Source organism: Lissotriton vulgaris, chromosome 1_1 (assembly GCF_964263255.1).
Source record: "Lissotriton vulgaris chromosome 1_1, aLisVul1.2, whole genome shotgun sequence".
Lineage (NCBI taxonomy): Eukaryota > Metazoa > Chordata > Amphibia > Caudata > Salamandridae > Lissotriton > Lissotriton vulgaris.
In genome coordinates this window covers 1933843328-1933866707 of record NC_141685.1, presented here as the reverse complement: position 1 = coordinate 1933866707, position 23380 = coordinate 1933843328, and the positions used below count along the sequence as shown (strand labels likewise).

The 23380-nt window shown below is 44.3% G+C and overlaps 1 protein-coding gene across 1 annotated transcript in view; it reads right to left on the bottom strand.

Moving 5' to 3' along the window:
• The window catches only part of PTPRQ (protein tyrosine phosphatase receptor type Q), a 1452710-nt gene that overhangs the window by 1410550 nt on the left and 18780 nt on the right, over window positions 1-23380 (bottom strand). The window contains exons 4-5 of the mRNA XM_086919596.1: window positions 19478-19622; window positions 3520-3774 (exon numbers count right to left, since the gene is read on the bottom strand). Coding sequence (XP_086775722.1) covers window positions 3520-3774; window positions 19478-19622 — 400 coding nt within the window. The remainder of the gene's footprint in view (window positions 1-3519; window positions 3775-19477; window positions 19623-23380) is intronic.

The following is a 23380-nucleotide window of genomic DNA, read 5'->3' as shown; positions in this document are numbered from 1 at the left end:
ATCCCGACCGGTTTTGGCCTACTTGGGCCTATTGGGTAGTGTGCAGCTTAAGTGCTATGGCACAGGACCCATGTCTGAGCATATTCGTCTCGCTTAGAGCATCCCACTGAGCACAAAATAAATGCTTGAGGTCATGACATTGCATGGCAGCGAATAAGTTGTGGTTTATGTAGCTAACCTTAACTTTCTAGTATGAGGGTTGTCTTTTTTATACCCAGATGGACTGAGGGCTAGTTCACATGTGATGGTGCATAATAAAAAATGGTTTACTACTGACTATATGAATAATATTTTTGCTCTCATCAGGGCCTGAGAGCAGCTTCAGTGCAGAAGTTTGATGAGCCTGGATACACAATACCGATTGTGGCAGAATGTAAAGTAGCAATACAACACTTGGTGGGGACATAACATCCAAAAAAAAGGGGTGAATAGAGCAGACACAAATACTTAACCACTTCATGGCCACACCCTGAACAGCAAGACGGCCTGATCATGCAAGCACTCAGGTATAATTAGTTGCTCGGAGCATGATTTGCTAATTTATTTCCCATGTTTATTTACTATTCCATTATCATTACATTTGAGAGAGTGACAGATCCACAGGAGTTGTGGTGCAATTCTTTTGTGATTTACATTTTAATCATGTTACCATTTACACATGTGTAAAAATACTTAGCCCACAGCTATATAAATATAATCTAGAACACCATTTGGAATTTAAAACATTTTTCCCCACTGCAAAAAATAATTCCTGTGGTGAAAGCACTCCTACTGAACTTTAATCGATCTTGGGGGCATTCGGTACCCAGTCCCAATATGGACACAGATTTTCTGCTGCTCTTTACAGGATTAAATATCCAACCATATCCAGAATTGGGATACGTCATGCAAAGAATTATGAGACACACACACACGTTCATTCGCATTAAGGTGCTCACGATATGTCTCTTTGCACAGACCACTTTCGCATCTAACTATGACTTTTATGCACAAATAGCCATGTCAGTGTGTTCACATTTCCGAACTAATATCTAGTCAGATTATAGAAATGTCTGTCATAGTCAAAGACCACATTTATACGCTATCAAAGAACACAAGCTTCAAACATCTTACACAGCTAGATAGGGCCCTGTTACAGACTTCCATCCTGCCATATTTGCACTCACTGGCTGAGTCATAAACCAACCACTGTCTTCCCATTCTAAAATGGAGGCTGCTATCAATGTATTTATGCTGATGCTAAATATACCATCCATGCTACATTAATATGTAAATTTCAATGTATTTAATTTATATGAACTAGGCCCCTAAAAATGGCAACGGAACATAAAATCACATATTCATGTATACTACACATATTTTCTCTTTATTATAACATTTAAATCTCAATCCTATGCAATAGCTAATACACATTCGGAACAGTAAAACATTTATATGATTTTACAGAAAAAACTAATTCAAAGAATAATAATTCTGAAAAAAATCTGACATGCTTTTTTAAGGTGGAAATATGATTGATCGATTCTCTCCATTGGTATTCTTACAAGGTTTCCTTACATTCTTTTCCCTTCACGTCCATGTCCTTCCCACATCCAGTCACTCGGCGAAAATTCACTTTTTAGGTCTGATGTACGCCAATACCTGTTGATTTTACTAAATTTATATGTATAATATACTTATTTAAAAGGACTTACAACAACGTTCATTAATTGGTCCAGTGTTGTGTCATTCACATTGTGCTTCCGCCCACTACATCATACAGCATGAGGCAATTGGTCAACCTACTTTGACTGACTGCATTTAGCCCTTTTACAAGGAGCACATCCGCACACACAGTAGTTTTCTTCAGTGCTAGTGTTTTTGTTTATACTTTATTCTTTTTTTAGCGTTGCCTTCATTGGTAGAGCCTGATAGCATGGCACCTTCTACCAGATGTGACAACAGCGCACATTCCAGCTTTATTACTTTCTGTCTCCTGCCAAGGCTGTTATAAATTCCTTTTGAAGTGCTCTTTATCTGACTGCTGCTTTTTCACACAATACAGCAGCTCACATGAACTCTGAATATTGACTCATGAAACTGTTCTATCTTTGCAACCGTCTGCTTGTTATTCATCTTTCTTTCCTTTCTTTGTGCCTTCTGTCCTTCTTTAGGTCCTCTTTATTTCTTCTTTTTTTCTTCTTTCCTTTCTCTGTTCCTTTTTCTTTGTTCCTTTCCTTCTGTCTTTCCTTATGTGCGTCATTCCCTTCGTTCCTCTACTTTCCTTCTTTCTTTCTTTCCTTATTTCCTCTTTTTTTCCTTCTTCCTCTTTAATCTTTTTGCCTTCCTATTTCCATTTTTCTGTCTTTATTTTGATTCCTTTCTTTCTTTTTCTTCCTTTATTTCTTTCTTTCATTCCTCTTTCTCACCTTCCTCTTTCTTTCCTCCCTCTTTCATGTTGTGCCTTTCACTTTCTTTTATCTCCCTATTTATTTTCTTTTTCATTCATCTTTCTTTCTTTCCTTCTTTCAAGCCTTCCTCTTCCTTTCTTGTTTTCCCCTTTCTTTCTTGCATTCCTCTTTATTTCTATCTTTCATTTCCTTTTCTTTCTCTTGCTCTTTTTTCTCCTGTAATTTCACTCCTTCCTTCTTTCTTGTGCAGTCTCTCAAAGGCATAAGGCTGGCAGCCAATGCCAGGCCAATTAGATTTTTTTAAATTCTGTGTAAGCTAAAACCTTTAGTTTTTTACTAAAATTGTGTGTATAACATAGTTACTTATAGGAGTTTTCAGCCAGACATCGTCCATTAGTTTGTGCTTGTCATTCATATTTTTCTTGTAACCACTCCAGCATGCATCTAAAGGCAATGTATGAGCCCACTTCAGCTATCGGCTGACCTCAGTATGAGTTGCAGCTTGCTGCCTTTTTGCAAGGAGCACATCCACACACAAAGTAGTTCCCTTCAGTGCCAGGCAGAACTATGGCAGTGTGTTCTTTTTTAGACAAAAACAACACGTTTATCTTCAGCCAATATATTTTTTTAATTGATGAGGGCCTCGCAGCTTTCCAAACAATTATGTTTTGCAAAAACTATGACAAAACAAAACAACAGCCAATGCCCAACCTATTGTTTCTGCCAATGCTGGTTTCAAATTGCTGCTGTGAGAGCTATACCCCGAACCCATCTTTCCATATTTCCACTGCTTTTTTTCCCATTCCATGGTCTTTCTTCCTTTATCTTTCCTTTTCCACCCTCCCCACATTGATTTGAGATGGTCCTCCAATTCCACTTGCAATACGCAAGCCTCGCAATGTGTGCCTTGAAATTTGTAATTGTGATTATGACTCACAAGCCACTTTAATGCATTGTAGTACCTTAATGTATTGCAGACTCACTGACTTTGTAAATGGAAAGTCTCTTGAAACTCGACTAACGTGTCAAAAGCTGCTACCATATTTTCAATGAGTTCACAGTGTCTTTCACGTTTCAATGTTTAAGTTGAGGTTTCTAAAATGTCTTACCTAATACATTACTTGCTTACCTGTTTCGACTTCAATATCCAGTTTTTGAGTTGTATTCACAGAATGTACTTGCTGTTGTTTGAATTCCACCACAAACTTGAATCTGGTTCCAGGTTTCAGGTGATTCCAGTGTAAAACGGTTTGATTTGGTTGTACACTCCTGGACAGATTGCTTAACAAAACTGAGACTGACCAATCCGTTGTCAAATAATTTATGTGGAAAATGACTGCAGTTGTTGAGACAGCAGTTTGGATGCAAGTCCCTGGGATTCCACCTACATAAAAAGAGCGTACTATGAACGACAATACAACTCAATAAATAAATCATGTGAATGTAGTATATGGTGGCTTAACATGTTACATTTTTCTACAAAGCAGCTCGCTTTTGACTGTAATTCAAAAACTGCAAACCTACAGATGGATTATTCTATACTGCAAAAAATAAACATATTGCACTGCCCTATCCCCTAGACTTATGTAAACATATCCCTCCATAAGTGACGAGAAAGAAGACAAAACCTGTCCCTCTCCTCATATGGGGCTCGGTCCAGAAAGTCTTGCACAAACTCTTTTAAACAAGGCACCTAACAACGCCCGGAGAAATGGACACACACATTCTGTCTCTACCTCTCCCAAACGGAAACCTAATGAGAGCATAAATCCCAGTTACTTCACTTACATGAGTGTAGATGGTGCTTGAAAGATCCAACCCATTGGGAGTCCCACCAATCGGAAACTCAGCCCCTCTCCTTTTATAGTAATAATTCCCTCTAACATAAATTACACCCTAAAGTCTGCCCCAGGAACATGTCACAGGTATGTTAAAACTGTATTCCTTCTCGAAATTAATTGACATTACCATTCCGAAATTGCCTCTTCAAAATTTTGAAAATGGAACTCAGTGTCACATGGATTCATGACATAAGAAATACGTACCATCCAAGTTGGATGGAACGTATCTCTTATGTCATAGATTCAAAACTTTATGTGCAACGGATATTCCAAAACACAAAGCTTTGAAAATTAATTAAATGACTTACTCTCCTTGATGGTACCATCCTATAGAACATTTGCATCAGCGAACCCAGGTCATATTATACAACTTTTCATTAAAATAAGTAACTCCTCATTGCCAGCCAACTGCATTATGTGATTTTCTGCCACAAGATGTCACGGGGACAGGGCATACAGTGGCAGAAAAGATGTGCTCTTAAATTAGTGGAAAGGCAAGAGGCAAAAATGTGGGGCTGGTTACTGTCTTCTAGTATTTGAACCATGATAGCAATGATGGAATGTTGTTGGGAAAACAATGAGAATGTAATGTTATGAACTGGAAAAAGTTGATGCTGAGCTGTGATCTTTACTTTTTCGTCGTCTTCCTGGTTTATGCTTATGAATTAAGAATTGATAAAGAAGTCTTTGCGAGGAGAGAGTTGGAATGTCTTCACTGGCGACAGCCAGCACAAGTAGCTCATGATAGTTGCCATATCATGTACAACATTTACTGTCAGAGCAGCAGACAAGTCATGTTTTAATATTGAGACGCGATGTTTAGATAACCCTGCTGCAAGAAAAGAACCCAAGAAGTGCTAAAATGTTCTCCACTTCAGAACGTGAACAGCCAGAACTCAACGACTCTTGAGTGAGTATTAGCATTCCACTCAGTCAGTGCTTAATTTGTGCCGGTGTTTGCTGGTGCTCAGCACCAGCACTTGTTTGTAAACACTGGCATATATTTAAGACAATACACCACATGGTGGCACTGTGTGAGTATTTTTTTTAGAAGAGTTCGTTAGTGGAGCATGTAATTATTTAATATATCTTAAAAGCTTGATCCTTGAGAAATCCCTTGGGCACTGGGACTGTCCACTCTTAACAGTGATTGTCCGTGATGTGACCTTAATTGATTTGAAAGAGATCTACTAACACCCATTTCATCTGAACCAATGTGTATGTTAATGGAATCATTGTGAGGGAAATAAGCGTTTCAATTTAAGTTGAACTACTGCATCCATCTGTGTGCATTGTTAAACACGCCAAAATCAATTAAACAAAAGCTGAAGGCGCAGAGAGAAGAAAGTCTGCATGCCTTGTTTGTTCAGTGAGATGCTCTTAGTAAACAGTAAGCACATGTCTATTTTCCATGTGCACAGCTCGATCGCTCTTACATGCTGATGGTGCATAGAGCAACTGCTGCCCGCTGAATTCAATTCATAAAGGATACAAATTTACGCAAATAAAATAACCTCCCAATAAGCAGAGTCAGTATTTTCTCACTGTTGCTTCACAGCTTCACAATGAACAGTAAGAATAAAATAAATATAGACTAGTAAAAAATTTGATAATTGGTTGAGGGGGGTGAAAGCCATACTCAGGCAACAACCCTAATCCTTGTCATTGTGAACCCCGAAAAGTCAGCAAATTAACTTTTGCTTAGCTCTCTGGCAGCTTGGCACAAAAGCAGTCGGGCTTAACTTAGAGACAATGTGTAAAGTATGTATATAGGAACCTAAGAATAACAAAGTGAAAACACAACGCAAGAACAATCCCAAACCAATTTGAAAAAATAGGACAAATATAAATTTAAAAAATGGTACCAGAATAACAAAAATTCAATCAGTTGAACTGAAGAAATGCAGTTTCAACTCTTTTAATGAAAGTAGTGCTTGCGATTATCTGGTCACACTAGATTAAGGGCAAGTCACAAGTTCATGCTGACTGCAATGGAGCATTGGTCAGATACAAGGACCAAATTGGTCCAGCTGAAGAGTTACCTTCTGAGTTTGGCGTGGTGGAGCAGGTAGAGTTTGTGGATGGCTGTCACTGTATCGCGAAGAGTAGGCCGGACGCCACTGGCTATCATCACTGCAGCACGAGGAGCGGGTCGGGCATTCCAGAGGGTCGTTGCTGTATCTTCGCATTCACGGTCACTGCAAGCTGTTGTTGCGGTAGAGTGAAGTACAGCTCTCGCCGGCAGTCACTGTAGTGTGAAGGGCAGGTCTCAGCAGAGCTTTGCTTTGGTGGTCGCCGTGGGCGGCAGAGTCTCGGCTCGAACAAGCCCGTTCACATTCAAAAGAAGCCCAAACTGAGGAGTCCTTTAGGATGGCGGACGGATCACCACCGCCATGCAGGCAGTGGTGATCCGTCCGCCATCCCTTCCCGTCAGCCACCTTTCTTCTCCCCGCCATATTACGATGGTGGGGGGGACCGTGGCGGAGGGGAAGACCGTCTGTCACTTTTCCGCCGTGGTCGGCTTGCGACCGCGGCGGAAAAGGCCTGATAGGGTAGCGGTGTCTATCAGACACCGCCAACCATATTAGGATGGCCGGTGAGGAATGCCTTTCCGTGGCGGCACATGGTTTGGGGTGCACATGGGGGTACCTATGGGACCCCCCAGCATTTCAATGTACACCATGACAGTGCATTGAAATGTACAACATGCATTTTTTGCATTGCGGTGGCAGGTGCTTCAAGTACCGTCCGCCGCAGCGTAAAAAATGCGGAACGCCACTGTGGCGGATGCATCCTAATTGGGGGCACGGTTCCTCCGCCCTTGTGGCGGACGGTACCGGCCCCCGACAGGATGGTGGACGGACTTTATCCGTCCACCATCCTAATTGACCTCATAATGGTTTTCACCTTTTATTGATGAAGAGTTCACTTTGATACTAGTCAAGGATTCGGGACGTGGGGAGGCACCACTTGGGGATCAGGGACTCACTCCAGCAGTAGCCAGCAGAGCTCAGGCAGGTCCTGTTGCAGGACTAGGCAGGTACAGTTGCAGCAGGTCAGCAGGGCAGTTGCAGCGAGGCCTCTGAAGTTTGTTGTGTCTCTGTAGATTACACATGAGTTCAGCCAACTGACCCTTGGAGTCACTCTAGTTAGCCTGAAATGAAGATAAGCAGGTCCAATCTTCCTCTCAGAGAGCAAGGAAGTCCTTCACGCAGCAGGATTGTCCTTTGGCACCAAGGCAGTACTTTTTCCGCAACTTCCACAGGTGAAGCAGTGTTCTGATGAGTGTCCCTGTCCAATATTCATACCAATATTTATACCTGGTGTCAGCCAATGTCTGAGAGGACTGCCTGCCATGCCCCACATCTGGTAATGGAAAGGTCTTCCCCTTCCCCTGTCAAGCTCCAAACTGCCTGCAGTTGATAAAAGCTATTGCAGGCCTGGTGTCAGGTCCCCTTGTATGTGCAGAAGGCAAAGTCATTTGAAGTGTAAGTGGGGCAGAGTACAGTCTCTACCCAGTCATTCTGCCAGGATAAGACATTCTGTCCACACATAAGCTCCCTGTGCATTACTGTCAGAATGCAATGCACGTCAACAGTAGAGCCATTCGCAGTCATGTGACCCAGGACACAGGCAGAAGGCACAAATGATTCATTCAAATGAGAAAATTCCAACTTTCTAAATGTGACATTTTTAGAATTGTGGCTTAAAATCCGACTTTCACATTGTAGATGATTTTAAATTGCAATTCATTTGAGCGTACAAAGTATATTTCTTTCTGCTCCCAATCCAAATTGTGCACTTGTTAAATGTAATGGGAAAGCTAGGCCTTACAACAATGAAAACCACATTAGGAGTTCTTCACTGCCAGGACGGGTAAAAGATAAGTACTACTTTTTAAATACATGGCACCCTGCCCCGACGAGCCTTTTGAACCTACTTTTGGGGTGACATGTATTAAAAAGGAAGGAATAGGCCTGGCAAAATGTATATTTTGTAAGGATGAAATAGCAGTTGCTTCAGAAGATGGCACAATGAGTGCTGCAGGCCAACTAATAGCAATTACTTTACAGGCTCTGGGTACATACAGTACCAATTATTAGGGGATTATGCGTAAATTAAATGTGCCCATTTAAGTGTAGTCCAATTTTACCATTCTTTAAGGAGAGAGCACAAGCACTTTAGCATTCTTAGCAGTGGGAAAATGCACAGAGTCCTAAATCCAACAACAACAAAATCAGTAAAACAGGGGGGGGGGTGAAAATTTGGGGTAAAATCACGCCAAGGATGTCAGGTGTAACAAGCATCTATCGACACAAAAAGAACACAGAAGAAATAAAAAGAGGACAATCATTCAGAAAGAACATGAAAAAAGAAAGACAGATTATAAGGTTCATTCTTAGGTGTATAAAAGGAGCATAGAGAAAAGCATATTACTATGCTAGTGTCAACAGCGACTACTTTTATTAAGCTAGTATATTCTTTAAATCACATTGCTTAGAATAGACTCAAGTGACAATAGTGGCTTATTGTATTGAGTTAGTTTATTACTTATCTCATGCTTCTTCCAATGTACTAAGGTGTCTACTATCATTGCATTCATTTATTATTTTAAATCACAATTTACATTGTTGTGCAAAATCAAGTAGTAACTCCATATGTTTAGTAGGGTGGTACAGCTATACCTCGGAATACTGGAAAGAAGCTTTCAATAATTTTCCAGGTGACTTTTTATATCAAACAGAAGTTGACCATGCTAAAACACAACCTTAGCACTTTAGGTAGAAAAATACTTAAAAGCTTAACCATTACTAATAGGTCAAAACAAAATGAATGGAGGTGGAGGGTGACATTTATGAACGAGCACTGTGCAAAATATAGGATAATTATGGCAAGAAGCTAAATATTTAATGAAAAGACATACATTTTTGAGAAGGGCCACGTTTCATGGGGACGAGTAGTAAACCAGCAGATTTAAAGATCTAAGGAACACGATTGTCAGGGATCAAGTAATAAATAGGACTGCAAATTTGAAAATTCACCAAAAAATCTATTGTATCTAGACAAAGAACCCTTGCTAGAAAAAATATCCCTAGCGCAGGGGCAATAGAAAACATTTCTACTTACTTGAAATGTTAAATCCAAACAATTATTAAACTAAAAGTGGCGTAACTATGTGTCCTGAATGCAGAGCCTTATAATAAGCGAAGCCAGGCTGCTAATAAAGAGAATAGTTTTGACCGTAAAAATAAATCCCCGTGTTTTAGGTGTGGTAATATTAAACACTGTGCCATCTTCAAATTGTCCCACTATAAATGTGAGATATTATTGCAAGAACACAGGACATTTCGCTAAAGCATGCATGGCCGTTATGAATGAGGAACATAAGGGTGCATCTAAATCTAGTAAATGGGTGTAACTAATTGGGTGTACCAGTAGTAAAGATGACAAGATTTTAGTCCTTGTTAAATCTGAGCTAGTTTCATTTGTACAAAGTAAGGAAATTGATACAAATGTGAATGTAGTGGAACCATACAAACCACCAACGTGCAGTGTGAATGATATGGGGTTACCATTGACATCTTACTTGTGGCGTTCTATTCCCACTCTTATTGTGGCGTTCTATTTGGGCTAAGCCTGAAACTCGATTCACTCAAGAAATTATTCTTGACTGTATAGGCCTGGACTTTTCTTTACGTATTCTTTGGCTGAAATACATTAGTTTTTGGTTTAAGACTCTGTTTGATATTGATGTTCTTACTGACCCCGAACTCGCGGTAGAAATACCCAAAAAAGAGATTAAACAAACTTTCTTGATGTACAAAAAGAAAGGGCGAGATGAGGCATATGGCAAGTTAACTACCATAAAGTTCTATAGAGAACTTAACTTGCCATCGGGGTTCCAAGCATATCTCCTACATGTCAGCCGCCCATCTCATCAATATGTTTTAACTCGCGTCAGGTTGGGCATTGTACACCATCTTGTCGCGTTCCCAGTACAGAAGCAGAAATCTGAAACCCCCTGCCCTTGTGACAATGTTTCACGCCAGAGTTGCTGCCATTTCCTACTTTTTTGTAAATTTTATCATTTTCTAAGATTAAGGTACTTAAAACCTATATTTATTAAATACAATATACGGTCTTTTAAGAATGCCCTTGTGTTATTATCAGCTTTAGAAAATGTGGACATATGTTTTTTTGTTGCCATTTATATTTTGAAATGTACAGCTGCCAGGAAAAGTATTGTATTGCCATGATCTCCATATTCCTGTCTGTACTTCTCAACACGTACAGCTGCCAGGGTGAGCACTTTTTCAGCAGTGTTCAATTTATCTTTAACCCTGTCTGTACATGTTTTCTTTTTCTTGATTCTCTTATACTTTTATCATACAGCTGCCAGGATATATTTAGTGCTGCTATATTTCTATACTTCCCTGTCTGTATCAGCAAATTTTAAATCAAACTTTTATGTCCCATGATTAGGTGGGGGCTTGTTGTTCAACGTACAGCTGCCAGGATAAACATTTTGTGCTAATTTATTTACTCCTGTCTGTACGATTTTAACTGTTAACTTCTATTCCTTTTTGCCATTTTTATGAGTTTTTTAATAACGATCCAATGTAAACGCTTGTTAGTATGTGTCCTATCCTCACATGAACTATCTTGGATTCCCCTGTATAAATTTCGTATTTTATAACAATTTTTAATGTAATGGATTGATTTCATGTTTTGCTTGTATGATTTGTTTACAAATCGAATAAAAGCTTTGAAATTGAATTGACATCTTACTCACCCTACATATTGGATGATTGAAAGCTTATGACAAGATGAAGGGTAATGTAACATTAATGAAATCTGATGAATCTCCAATAGGTTATGGGGGTGTGAGTTTACCAATTGAAGGATATTTTGAAGTAACTTGGAATTTCAGAGCATTACAACAGTAGGTAAAGTATATTTAGTCTGGAAGGGAAGAGTGATACTTCAATGGAAAGAACAGAAGAAATGGAGTAGTTTCTTTTCTGTAACTCCAGTTCTGTAGTAGGGGTATCTCTGTTATAGTCATAATCTAGTGAATAGTCCCGCCCATGTGCGTGGACCTCGGAGCAATCAAAAATAATCTCTAAAGTGTCGAAAAAATGCAGAACTGCACAGACACTTAAGAGAGAATTTAAAGATATATAATGCAGCCTAAAAAAGGCTACACTGTCCAGTACTTCAGCTAGAAATTCCACCAGAAATCCACAAAAACAGCAAAGCCTGGCCAGATTTCCTTTGTCTTCAGTACAAACCCCTCTGGAAGATAGAGAGGAAGGTATGGACAGACAAGCCCCATAGGCTGCCATTATGTGGCTCATAATAGGATACTGTGCCTTTAAGAGAACTTTCCAGAACTTCACAGTATCCCAGAATGCCTTGCAGGTCTCTCTTACTTTCAGTTCTTTTTGAAGGCGTAACACGCCCAACCTGTAGCATTCTTTACATGAACATCTCTCCACCGGGGAGGAGGGCGGGCGCTTATGACTATAACAGAGATACCCCTACTACAGAACTGGAGTTACAGAAAAGAAACTACTCCTTCTGTAGTAGGGGATCTCTGTGTATAGTCATAATCTAGTGAATAGAATGGCAAGCCCATCCCCACACCAAAGCGGCGGTGGAGAAAAGAAAACCAACACCACTATTGTGCGAACAAATTCCGCAGCGAAGCCTGTCCAACCTGAGCATCTGCTCTGGCATCAGCGTCCAGACAGTAATGCTTAGCAAAGGTATGAACCGACTTCCAAGTGGCGGCCTTGCAAATTTCTGCAATCGGCACATTACGGAGCAATGCTGTCATGGCAGCTTTGCCCCTGGTGGAATGAGCCTTAGGCTTACCCCCTAAGGTCTTATTAGCTTTCTGGTAACATAGTTGTATGCAGGACACAATCCACCTAGAGATGGACTGCTTAGAGGTCGCAAGACCCGTCCTGACTGATCCGTAATTGATAAACAATTGGTCTGACCTACGAATATCTTTAGTCTTATCCAGATAAAATTTCAACACCCTCCGAACATCCAGGGAATGTAAGGACCTTTCCGCTGGAGATGAAGGATTCTGAAAAAACATAGGCAAAGTTATAGTTTGGTTGACATGAAAGTCAGAAATAACCTTGGGAAGAAATTTAGGGTGAGTACGCATAACAACCTTAGCAGCATGAAATACAGTATAAGGTTCATTACAACACAGCGCCTGAATTTCACTCACCCTGTGGGCCAATGTAATGGCCACGAGGAACGCCGCCTTCCAGGACAGGTGCTGCAACGAAGCCTTATGAATAGGTTCAAAAGGCTCCTTCTTCAATCTGGACAGCACCACATTCAATTCCCATGAAGGCGAAGGAAGCCGGACAGGAGGAAACACTTTCTTCAAGCCTTCCAAAAAGTCTTTGATCACAGGGATCTGAAAGAAGGAAGTCTGTGAAGGGCTTTTCCTGTAGGCAGTCAATGCAGCGAGATGAACCCTAATAGAGTGAACATTAAGGCCAGATCGCGCCAAATGTAGAAGGTAGGGAAGTTCCTGGACACACAGCAGACACAAAACCTCTTCCACTTGTAAGCGTAGGACGTCCTAGTGGAGGGTCTCTTGGACTCCTTCAGTATGTCCATGCAATCTTCTGGTAGATTCAAATGGCCATATTGCACTACCTCAGGAGCCATGCCGCCAAACTCAAGGATGAGAGGTTGGGGTGCACCATCTGCCCCCCGAACTTCGTGAGAAGGTCCGGCCTGCACGGCAACCGTATGTGCGGAAGGAGGGACCGGTGTAGAAGGTCCGTGAACCACCACTGTCTGGGCCATTCCGGGGCAATCAGGATCATCCGTGCCCTGGACCGGGACAGCTTGACGAGCACCGCCGGAATCAGTGGGATGGGCGGAAAAGCGTAAACAAAGCTGTTCGACCAGTTGATCCAGAGCGCATTCCCCAGCGTCCCTTGCTGGTAGTACCTGGAGGCGAAGTCTCGGTATTTGCTGTTTTCGGCGGTGGCGAACAGATCTACGTCTGGAGTCCCCCACCTTGCGAAGACTTCTCCTAGTACGTCGTCGTTTATGACCCACTCGTGGTTTTCCTGAAGCAGCCTGCCCAGTGCGTCCGCCTGAACATTTTGTACACCTGGCAGATGGGTAGCCGTTATCGTCAATCCTCTTGCCAGAAGCCAGTGCCAGATCATCTGCACCTCCCGAGACAGGGTGCGCGATCTCGACCCCCCCTGCTTGTTGAGGTAATACATCGTGGTCGTATTGTCCGTCTGTACAAGCAGAGAGTTGGTCCGGAAGGACGGATGAAAGGCCTTCAGTGCCAAGTGAACAGCTCTGAGTTCCAGGAAATTGATGTGATACGTGGACTCCGTCTGAGACGACGTGCCTTGGATTTGTAAGTCCCCCGAATGCGCTCCCCAGCCCTGGAGAGAAGCATCCGTCACGATCGTCTGAGTAGGGATATCCTTGTGGAAGGGAACTCCTCTGAGGAGATTCTCCGCTGAACACCACCACGTCAGAGACTGAAGAGCATGCAGAGACAGTCGTATCTTGTCGTCCCAAGATCCTCTCCTCTGGTCCCATTGGTCCTCCAAGCACTCCTGCAGCGGTCTCATGTGAAGTCGTGCATGAGGAGTGAGGAAGATACAAGAGGCCATCGACCCCAGTAGAGAAGACACCGTCCTCACTGTTGTATATGGAGCGGTCATAAGAGCCTGAGCCTTCCGAAGGATCGATCTCCGTCGCTCCTCCGAAGGAGACACGCTTGCTGACAGCGTATTGATGGTGGCCCCCAAGTATTGAATACATTGGACCGGGATCGGGACAGACTTGGACATGTTGATGTGCAACCCCAACTTGTTCAAGAGAGCGCACATCTTCCGGAAGTCCGCTTAGGCTTCTGAGAAGGAGGAGGCCTTGATCAACCAATCGTCCAGGTACGGGTAGACAAACACCTTGCCTTTCCTTAGGTGTGCCGCTACCACTGTCATGCACTTCGAGAATGTCCTGGGTGCAGATTTCAGTCCGAAAGGCAGCACCGTGTATTGGTAATGATTGGTGCCGACTTGAAATCGCAGAAACTTCCTGTGCTTGTGCGCGATGGGCACGTGGAAGTACGCATCTTGTAGGTCTATGGCACAAAGCCAGTCCCCCTGTTGCAACCGAGGATAAATCTGATGCAACAACAGCATGCAAAACTTTTCTCTGCGAATCCACTTGTTTGCCTGCCGCAAGTCCAGAATGGGCCTGAACTCGTTCTTGTCCTTTTTGCGAACCAGAAAGAAACGGGAGTACAGACCTCTTCCTCTTTGAGACAGAGGTACGTCTTCTATCGCCCTTTTCCTTAACAGGATATCGTCCTCCGCCTGGAGCTCGCGTAGTTGGTACTGTGAGCTGACCGGAGGGATCGCCGGAGGAGGGCTGATGAACCGAAGACTGTATCCATTGCAAACAATATTCAGCACCCACTTGTCCTGAGTCATTTTTCTCCACTCTGCCAGAAAAAATTGAGCGCTTCCCCCCACCGGAGTGGGTAACGGATGACGGGGAAGTAACCGCTCAGGGTCGAGACCCGGCCGGGCCCTTGTTCGCGGTAGAGGGCTGCTGTCCACCTCTACCCCTCTGACGTTTTTGGAAAGGTCTTCGGAACTGCTGCTGTTGTTGCTGCTGCTGTTGTCCCGAAGACTGTCCTCTTCCTTTCCCTTGCGAGCCGAACCGCCGTTGGAACTGGCGGTAGGGTTTCTTTTCCTTGGGCTTCTCCAAGCCCACCGCCGTCAGGGTTTCTGCCTCGGCCTTCATCCGGGCCATCTCGTCATCTGCGTGTTTACCGAAGAGCGTGTCCCCGGAAAACGGCAGGTTGGCCACTCGCTGTTGCGCCTCAGGCTTGAGAGACGTAAGCCTGAGCCATGCATGGCGGCGCTGGTTGATACCGTGGCAGTAGCCATGTGCAGCTAACAAGGAGATATCCGCCGCGGCACTGATGGCCTGGTTCGAGACCAGCATCCCCTCCTTGACAATTTCCATGAAGTCCTCCTGTCACGCGGCACAAGGTCCGCGAACTGCTCCATGGAATCCCAAAGCGCACGGTCATATCGTCCCAGTAATGCTGAGTCGCTGGAAGCCTTCATGGTGGTGGAAGAAGTCCCACATGCTTTCCTACCCCCCAAATCAATCCAGCGGCTCTCCTTGTCTGGAGGCACGGTGGAGGACGGGGAGGTAGAATGCTGTTTTCTGGCCGCCGTAACTATCACTGAGTCTGGGACTGGGTCCATCCTCAGGAAGGCAGGGTCTGAATCCGGTGCCCTGTACTTTTTCAAAAGTCTAGACGGGGCGGCCTTCACCACCGCAGGTGTAAGAAATAGTTCTTGTGCCGGTTCAACCAGTCCCGGAACCAAGGGCAACAGAGGGCGAGACAGGTGCTTCTTGTGCAAAGTCTCGAATATCACGGACGTCGTAGGTGTAGGAGCAGTCACCGTGATACCCAACTTCGCGGCCCCCCTCAGGAGAACCTCCTGGAATGTACCGATGTCATCGATAGGAGACACCCTAGTCTCCGGGGAATCGGACAGAGTAGGGGAATAGGAGCGGGTCCTAGAAGACGTATCGGTCCTGGATCTATGTCTCCTATGGTGCCGCCTGGAACGGGTGGAGGACCTGTGCCTGCTCCTCGATCGTTCCCTCCGTCTGGAGCGAGACTTCGATGTCCTGGGCCTCGGCCGGTCCACCGGCTTCTCCGGGGTGGCCGACTTGGGTTTACGTGGTTCCTTAGATTTAGGAGTCTTCTTGGGAGGGGTCGAGAGATCGGGCAACGAGACCGACCTCGGCGGAACCGGTGGAGGCTTTTCAGGCAGAGGAGGCAAAGGCGGAGGTGTAGGAGTCCTCGGACGCGGGCCTCTAGGTAACGGAGGAGGAGGTGGAACAGACTTCTTTGGAGTATACACCTCCGAGTACACCGATCCCGGTGACCCACCATCCTTCCCGGGCTGAGGGGAGCCCCCCACAGCCCTAGGCTGCGTAGTACGATCCTTCGACGCCGCTGACCGGTGTTCAGGCGTCGACCGTCGGCCCCTCGACGTCGAGCGACCCTTCGGTGTCGACCGTCTCCTCCTCTTCGGCGTCGAACGGCTGCCGTGTCTCGACGTCGACCCGGACCATCTTGACGACGACCCTCTGCGTCTTGACGGCGATCTCTTGCGCCTCGACGGCGACCACCTCGACGTCGCCTTGGAGAGTCTCGACGTCGACCTTGACCTCCTACGCCTTGACGGCGAACGCCTCCGTCTCGCCAGCGGGTGCTTTTGCATCGACGGCGGGCTCGACGACTAGGATCCCCTCGACGACGATGAAGCCTTGTGTCTTGACGGCGATCGACGGTATCGCCTCGGCGGCGAGCGGCGACGCCGATCCTGTCGACGCCGAGAGGTCGACGCCGAAGACAGCGACGATGACAATGTCTCTGTGTTCGACGGCGGCCTATGCAGGTCCCTCGACGTCGACGGGCAACGTTTTCTCGACCCAGAGCCCTGGGGAGATGGGGAGATGGGGAGCCGGCCTTGGACTTCCCCCTCGACTTCTTGGAGGGTGCCACCGACCCAGACGGAGAATGGGGACGTGTGCTGGGCTTCCTGCCCCCGGGGAGCCCCCCAGGGGCCTCAGCATGGGCAGACGAAGCCCCTCCAGACCCACCTTGCGTCTTCTGTCTTCTTTCTTCTAGTCCCTGAAGCCTGATCTTCAGTCTGTCCTTCAGGGTCCTGCCAGTGAAACCTTGGCAGATCTCACACTCCTCAGGGATGTGGGAAGAGGGAAGGCAGAGGATACAGACCTCATGGGGGTCTGTCTTGGCCTTCTTCCTGGAGCACTCCGGGCATTTGTCGAATAATGCAGGCATTATGGACGACCAAGGGGTGCAAGAAACCAAGAAGAAAGCTTTAAAGTACTGAAAAAGTACACAAAATCGAGTTTAGTGCAAAAAACACCAACAAAACCCTTAAAAAGGGAGAGCTCAATGCTCCAGGGTCCTGCTTGCAGGAGCCGGAAAAAAGAACTGAAAGTAGGAGAGACCTGCAAGGCATTCTGGGATACTGTGAAGTTCTGGAAAGTTCTCTTAAAGGCACAGTATCCTATTCTGAGCCACATAATGGCAGCCTATGGGGCTTGTCTGTCCATACCTTCCTCTCTATCTTCCAGAGGGGTTTGTACTGAAGACAAAGGAAATCTGGACAGGCTTTGCTGTTTTTGTGGATTTCTGGTGGAATTTCTAGCTGAAGTACTGGACAGTGTAGCCTTTTTTAGGCTGCATTATATGTCTTTAAATTCTCTCTTAAGTGTCTGTGCAGCTCTGCATTTTTTCGACACTTTAGAGATTATTTTTGATTGCTCCGGGGTCCACGCACATGGTCGGGACTATTCACTAGATTATGACTATACACAGAGATCCCCTACTACAGAACCTTGGATTTACATTGAATCCAAACATCCTGGCCAAGTTGTGGTAATGAATACATCAGATGTTGATGTGTGGAAAAGGGAAATTGTCGAAAAGTTGGGCAAGTTGAAGGGATTCACACACATCACATTTTTTTGCGACAAGGATCACTACCTAAAGTACACAAGGTAAGGAATATTCATTTGCCATAGCTGGGCAGATTGTGTGAAGAAAAAGGAATCGAACCCACAGGATCTTCAGAATGGTTGAGTTCAGTATTTTTGGCAGAAAAAGCTAATGGCAAAATACGTATGTGCAATTGTACATGGGTGGATCAGCACCCACTGCCAAACATAAAATAAATGTTGAGCATACTTTAAGAGAGTACTTTTTGTTTACTACAGATTTATCAAGGGTGTACTATCAGATAATATTCCATCGTGACAGTAGATATTTACACCAGAAGGCGTATGTAGGTATCTCAGAATGCCATCCATAAGGCCTTGGTAATTGTTTTTTCCACAAACAGGAAAAGCTATTCCAAGAGTGGCAAAATGGTTACTTTGATTACATGATTATTCATTTGACAAGTCGTACATCCCAGGGTTCAAGAATGTAAGTTCAAACTGTTTTTCAAGATTGCTATTTGATAATTAGATGGAAATCGCAGTGGAAGATTGAATGGTTGTAAATGTGGAGCACATGTCTTGGGGTGCCCTTAGTAAGGAGGAGCAAGAAAATTAGGTGGTAATTGATCCCAAGTTGGCAAGTGTGGAGGGTCACATATCACAAAATTGGAGGAAGGAATTCACTAATGACATAGTATTAGGTAAATTCAAACTGGTTTGGTCAGAATTATTATTTATGGATGATTTAATATATTGAGGTGACAGACTTTTTGATGCCTGTGTCATTAAGGGAAAGAGTGATGGCAATCTTACATGAAAGACATGGGAGATGTCATCCATAAAGATGAAAGCACCTATAGATTTCTGGTGGTCCGGAATGGGTGGCGATTTGGAAGGGTGTAAAAGAAAATATAAATTTGCATGCAATCTGATAAGTCATAAGTGATGAGTGAGTCTCCTAAAGTTCCTTTAAAGGTTTCTCTTTGTCCAAGGAAAGGAATTGGTTTAGGCATGTGTTGGCTGTTTGGGTTAGGAAGTGTAAGGAACACATATGCAATAGTGATGGTTGATTACTTTTCAAAAAGGCAAAAAGTGATAATTGTGAATGAAATAAAGACTGAAAATATTATCTTATTCCCTATTGATGTGTTTTCCAGATAAGGCATACTTGAGAAGATAATTAAAGAAAATGATCCTCAATTTGTTTTGTCAAAAATAATGATGGATGAAAGAATGGAATTGTGCATCATAGAACTTGCCTTATATCATTTTAGAGAAAAGATCTTGTTTAACGATTCAGTAGGGTCCTTTGTAATTGAGTACAAATGGCGTTGAGATGTGGATTGGATTGGAAAAATGAATTGAAGTATATATTATGGTGCTATAGAATTACTACATATTCGACAATGAATTAATTTACTTTTATTTTGTTGCATGGGAGGGTAAGTGCAATTTGGCGTGTCTTTTCATCCCTGCTTTTTCTCTTTATCACTGCTTTCCTAGTCTGATCATGAAAACTAAGTCACAGTGTCAAAACAATTGGTGTTGGTGACGACCATCTGCAACAACCAGAACAAAGAAAACACTTTTCTCCTCCCTATTCAAGAGATAAGCCTAGTCAAGTCACAACAAACTCCCAAAAACAAAAAAGCACAGGAAAAGTGACATACTCACGCGTCAGAAAGGATTTTACACCTAACGTAGTGCCGTTCTTTACTGATTCTATTGTAACGTTATAAGTTTCATTTTCTTCAAGTTCATCCAGCAGTATAGCAGCATCCTGAACTTTTCGTTGAACAGCAGGTATCCCTGTTAAATCCTCAAAACCACAAGAAAATCCTTACATTAATTCCACATCTAAGAGCCACCAAAATAGTAAATCAGACTACAAAAGGTTGACATTTATCAGCCACAGCTTTTTAGGTGCTTAACACTTTTATTTCTCAGTTAAAAAATAAATTACACACAAACTTCAGGAAAAAAGTGCACTCTTTTACATGCAAATATTATTTATTGCTGTAAAACATGTATGTTCTGCTTTATGATTCTATGAGTGATGAGTGACCCCTAAGTTGGCAACCCCTTCCTAAATATCATAAAAAGCAGATAAGGTAATTACTCCATATTTAGCACACCGCTTAATAAATATCTCTCATTCAGCAACTACTATGTACCACGTACTAACTAGATAATACTTAGGCAAAGCACTCTTTACCTTTAAACAACAATACTCTGCCCATACTCAAGCACATCCCAGCTGCCATCTATAAGGTCACACCTGCTAAAATATGCTACCTAGCCACAAAACACGCTGCCAATTAACCACCACACTATATACATAAACAAACATATTCATACCAGCATACCTAATCTACTAACTACAATTCTTTACCCTCTATCAATTATTGTTAGGGTGAACGATAAAAGTCAATAAATTAACCAGGGATTAACCCTGTAATAGCTTGGCACAAAGCAGTCAGGAGTACTTTGGGGGCAATGTGTAAAGTATTATTGCAGCACACAGTAATACAGTATAAAAACAAAAACAAAATAATTCTGAACCAATTTAGATACATAGAGAAAATTATAATAAATAAAAAGAAACCAGAAACATAAAAACCTAATCAGTAGAACCAGAGATAATTAATTTAAAGAATTTAGGTAAATATAACACTTAAAAGCACAAAGCACCAGCTGAGGGTATCTGGTGAGGTTCAGGCCAACCACTATGGAGCACAGGTCGGCCACAGGATCAAGTGTGGTCCGCTGGAAAAAGTACATTATGCCCTTGCTGAGAGGTCTGCGAGGCATTGCCTTGCGAGGTTTTGCGTTGCTTGGTGTTGGTTCTGATGAAGCTTTCAGCTGTTTGGCGAGACTTTTCGGGGACTTGCGTCACTCTGCGCCAGTTCTGATGAAGCTGCAGCTGTGTGACAAAGTTTTCAAGGGCAATGCGTTGCTCAGCGTAGGTTTTGATGAAGCTTTTACCTCTGTAGTGAGGCTTTTTGGTGCTTTGAGTCGGTTCCGATTAAGTCTTCAGCTATAGAGTGAGAATTTGCAGTGCTTTGCATTGAGTTTGAGTTTGAGTTTGAGTTTAAAACATTTATAAAGCACACGTTCACCTGGCGGTTTCATGGCGCTATGGTGTACTGAACCTCAGAGAACAGAAAGGTCGGGAGAGAATAGGGTGGTTTATAGTGGGAAGGCTTGTAGAAAAAGAAAGGTTTTTAACGCCTTTCGGAAGTGAGAGTATTGAGTGGAAGATCTGAGGTGGGCCGGTAGAGAGTTCCAGAAGGTAGGGGCGAGTGTGGAGAATTTCGAGCCCCCCCACTTTTTGCGCCTAAAGCGGGGAACTGTTAGCAGATGTTGGGAGGATGAGCGCAGTTCCCTGGCGGGAGCGTAGGCTTTAATTTCCGAGGAGATAAAGGCAGGGGCTGATCCGACCCGAGCCTGAAAAGTGATACATCCCATCTTGAACTGGGATTGTTCTCGAATGGGGAACCAGTGCAAAGACTTGAGGAGCAGGGTAACGTGATGGAATTTGGCCAGGTTATAGACAGGGTGGGCAGCCTGGTTTTGGACCAGCTGTAATCGCTGCATACTGTATGCGGGCATGCCACAGTATAGGGCGTTGCCATAGTCTAAGCGAGAAATAACCATTGCCAGGACAATGAGTTTTAGGGCAGAAAAAGAAAAGAAGCGGGAGACCCTACGGATGGTGTGAAGTGAAAGAAAAGAACAGGACACCGCTGAACTAACCTGGGAGTTCAGAGTGAGTTGATCGTTCAGCTTGATCCCAATCGTTTTCACAGAGGAAGATGGGGAGGGGGGGGGGGACCTAGGGAGGGAGGCCAAAAAAGAGGGGTCCAGGGACTGGAGCAACCACCTGTCAAAACCAGCTCGGTTTTGTCTGGGTTTAACTTCAGGTGGTTGTAGTTCATCCAGTCCCGGATGAAGATCATAATAGATTGGAACTTGGCCATGGACTCAGGGGATGGGGACAAAGAAAAGATAAGCTGGAGGTCGTCCGCATAGTTATAGACGGAGACCTCCATTTGCTGAAGGGCAAAAATAAGGGGGGCAATGTACAGATTAAATAGAAGTGGGGAAAGGGAGGAGCCCTGAGGAACCCCACATTGTACCTTCCGCGGATCCGCCGAGAAGTCACCCAGGCGCACTGCTTGGGTGCGGTCCCTTAGGAAGGAGGACAGCCAGACCAGGGCCGAGCCTCCAACCCCGGCCGCCCTGACACAGGAGAGTAAGATGGAATGATCAACCGTGTCAAAGGCGGCGGAGAGGTCGAGGATTTGACCAAGGGAAGGAGGGAGAGGAAAGCCTCTTCTGTCAGAAAGGGGAACGAATCAAGGCATGCCTCGACTGATGGACACCGGGGGTCAAGAAAAGAAGGGGGGGATATTGGCTTTAATATTTGAGATTTTATCCAAGAAATAAGTGTTACGGGAGTCGCATAAATCCTGGGAAGGGGAGGGTTTGAGGGTAGCTCTATCAGAGTAGGCGAGATCGTGGACAATAGAGAAAATTTCTCTGGGCTGGTTTTCGGCAGCCAAGATTTTTGAAGAGAAATAGGCCGTTTTAGTGGTCAGAATAGCTTTTTTTATATTGAGACAGAAAGGTGGTGTACTGAGCTTTAAGGTTGGGGCAATAGTTTCAACTCCAGGCTCGCTCAGCATGACGCACTGTTAATTTTAAGGCCTTCAATTCCTCGTTAAACCAGCGGTTGGCATCGTTCGCCCGTCTGGAGGACAGTCGCCTGAGGGGGGCGACTGAGTCGCAGCCTGACAGAAGCCAGGAATTGATAGAGTCGGCTTGTGCGGAAGTTGACAGACCGAGTAAACCCGGACTGGAGGAAGAGAGTGTGGCGGACAGAGAGGCCACATCCACCTGGCTCCAAGAGCGCGCCCAGATGTTTTTGGGAAGAGAGGGCTTGGTGGCTGGGCTGAGGTGTAGGGAAAAAGAAATCAAGAAGTGATCGGACATGGGGCAGGGGGAGATGGACAAAGAAACTATAGGACAATTGAGGGACCAAATCTGATCAAGGATGTGGCCCTGAATGTGAGTGGGGGAGTGGACGTGGGAGTCGAAATTGAGGGAACGAAGGGTGTCTGAAAATTCTTTGGAGGTAGAACATTCTGCGGGGTTTGAGGGCCAAAAATTGAAATCACCTAATACCACAATGGAGGAGTTGTTGACCGCTAAGGAGGCCACAAGATCTTGGAACCCGGAGAGAAAAAGTTGGGAGGGTTGGGGGGGGACGATACATGAGCAAGCAGGTGAGTGGGACTCTAAAAGACAAGGAACGGACAACTAAGAAATCTGATGAGCCAATGGAGGAAAAGGTTAGAGGCTGAAAGGGGAATTCTCTGCGGGCGATCAAGGCGATACCACCGCCCGATTTGCCGGAGGGTCGATCGGTGCGCAGTGCGTAATAAGTGGCGGGGAGAGCAGCTAACAAGGAGGGGAGAGAGTTGTCACAAAACCAAGTCTCTGTAAGAAATAAGAGATCTGGTTTGTGCGAGTCCACTAAGACAAAAAGTTCATGGCAGTGCTTAACTGCTGACC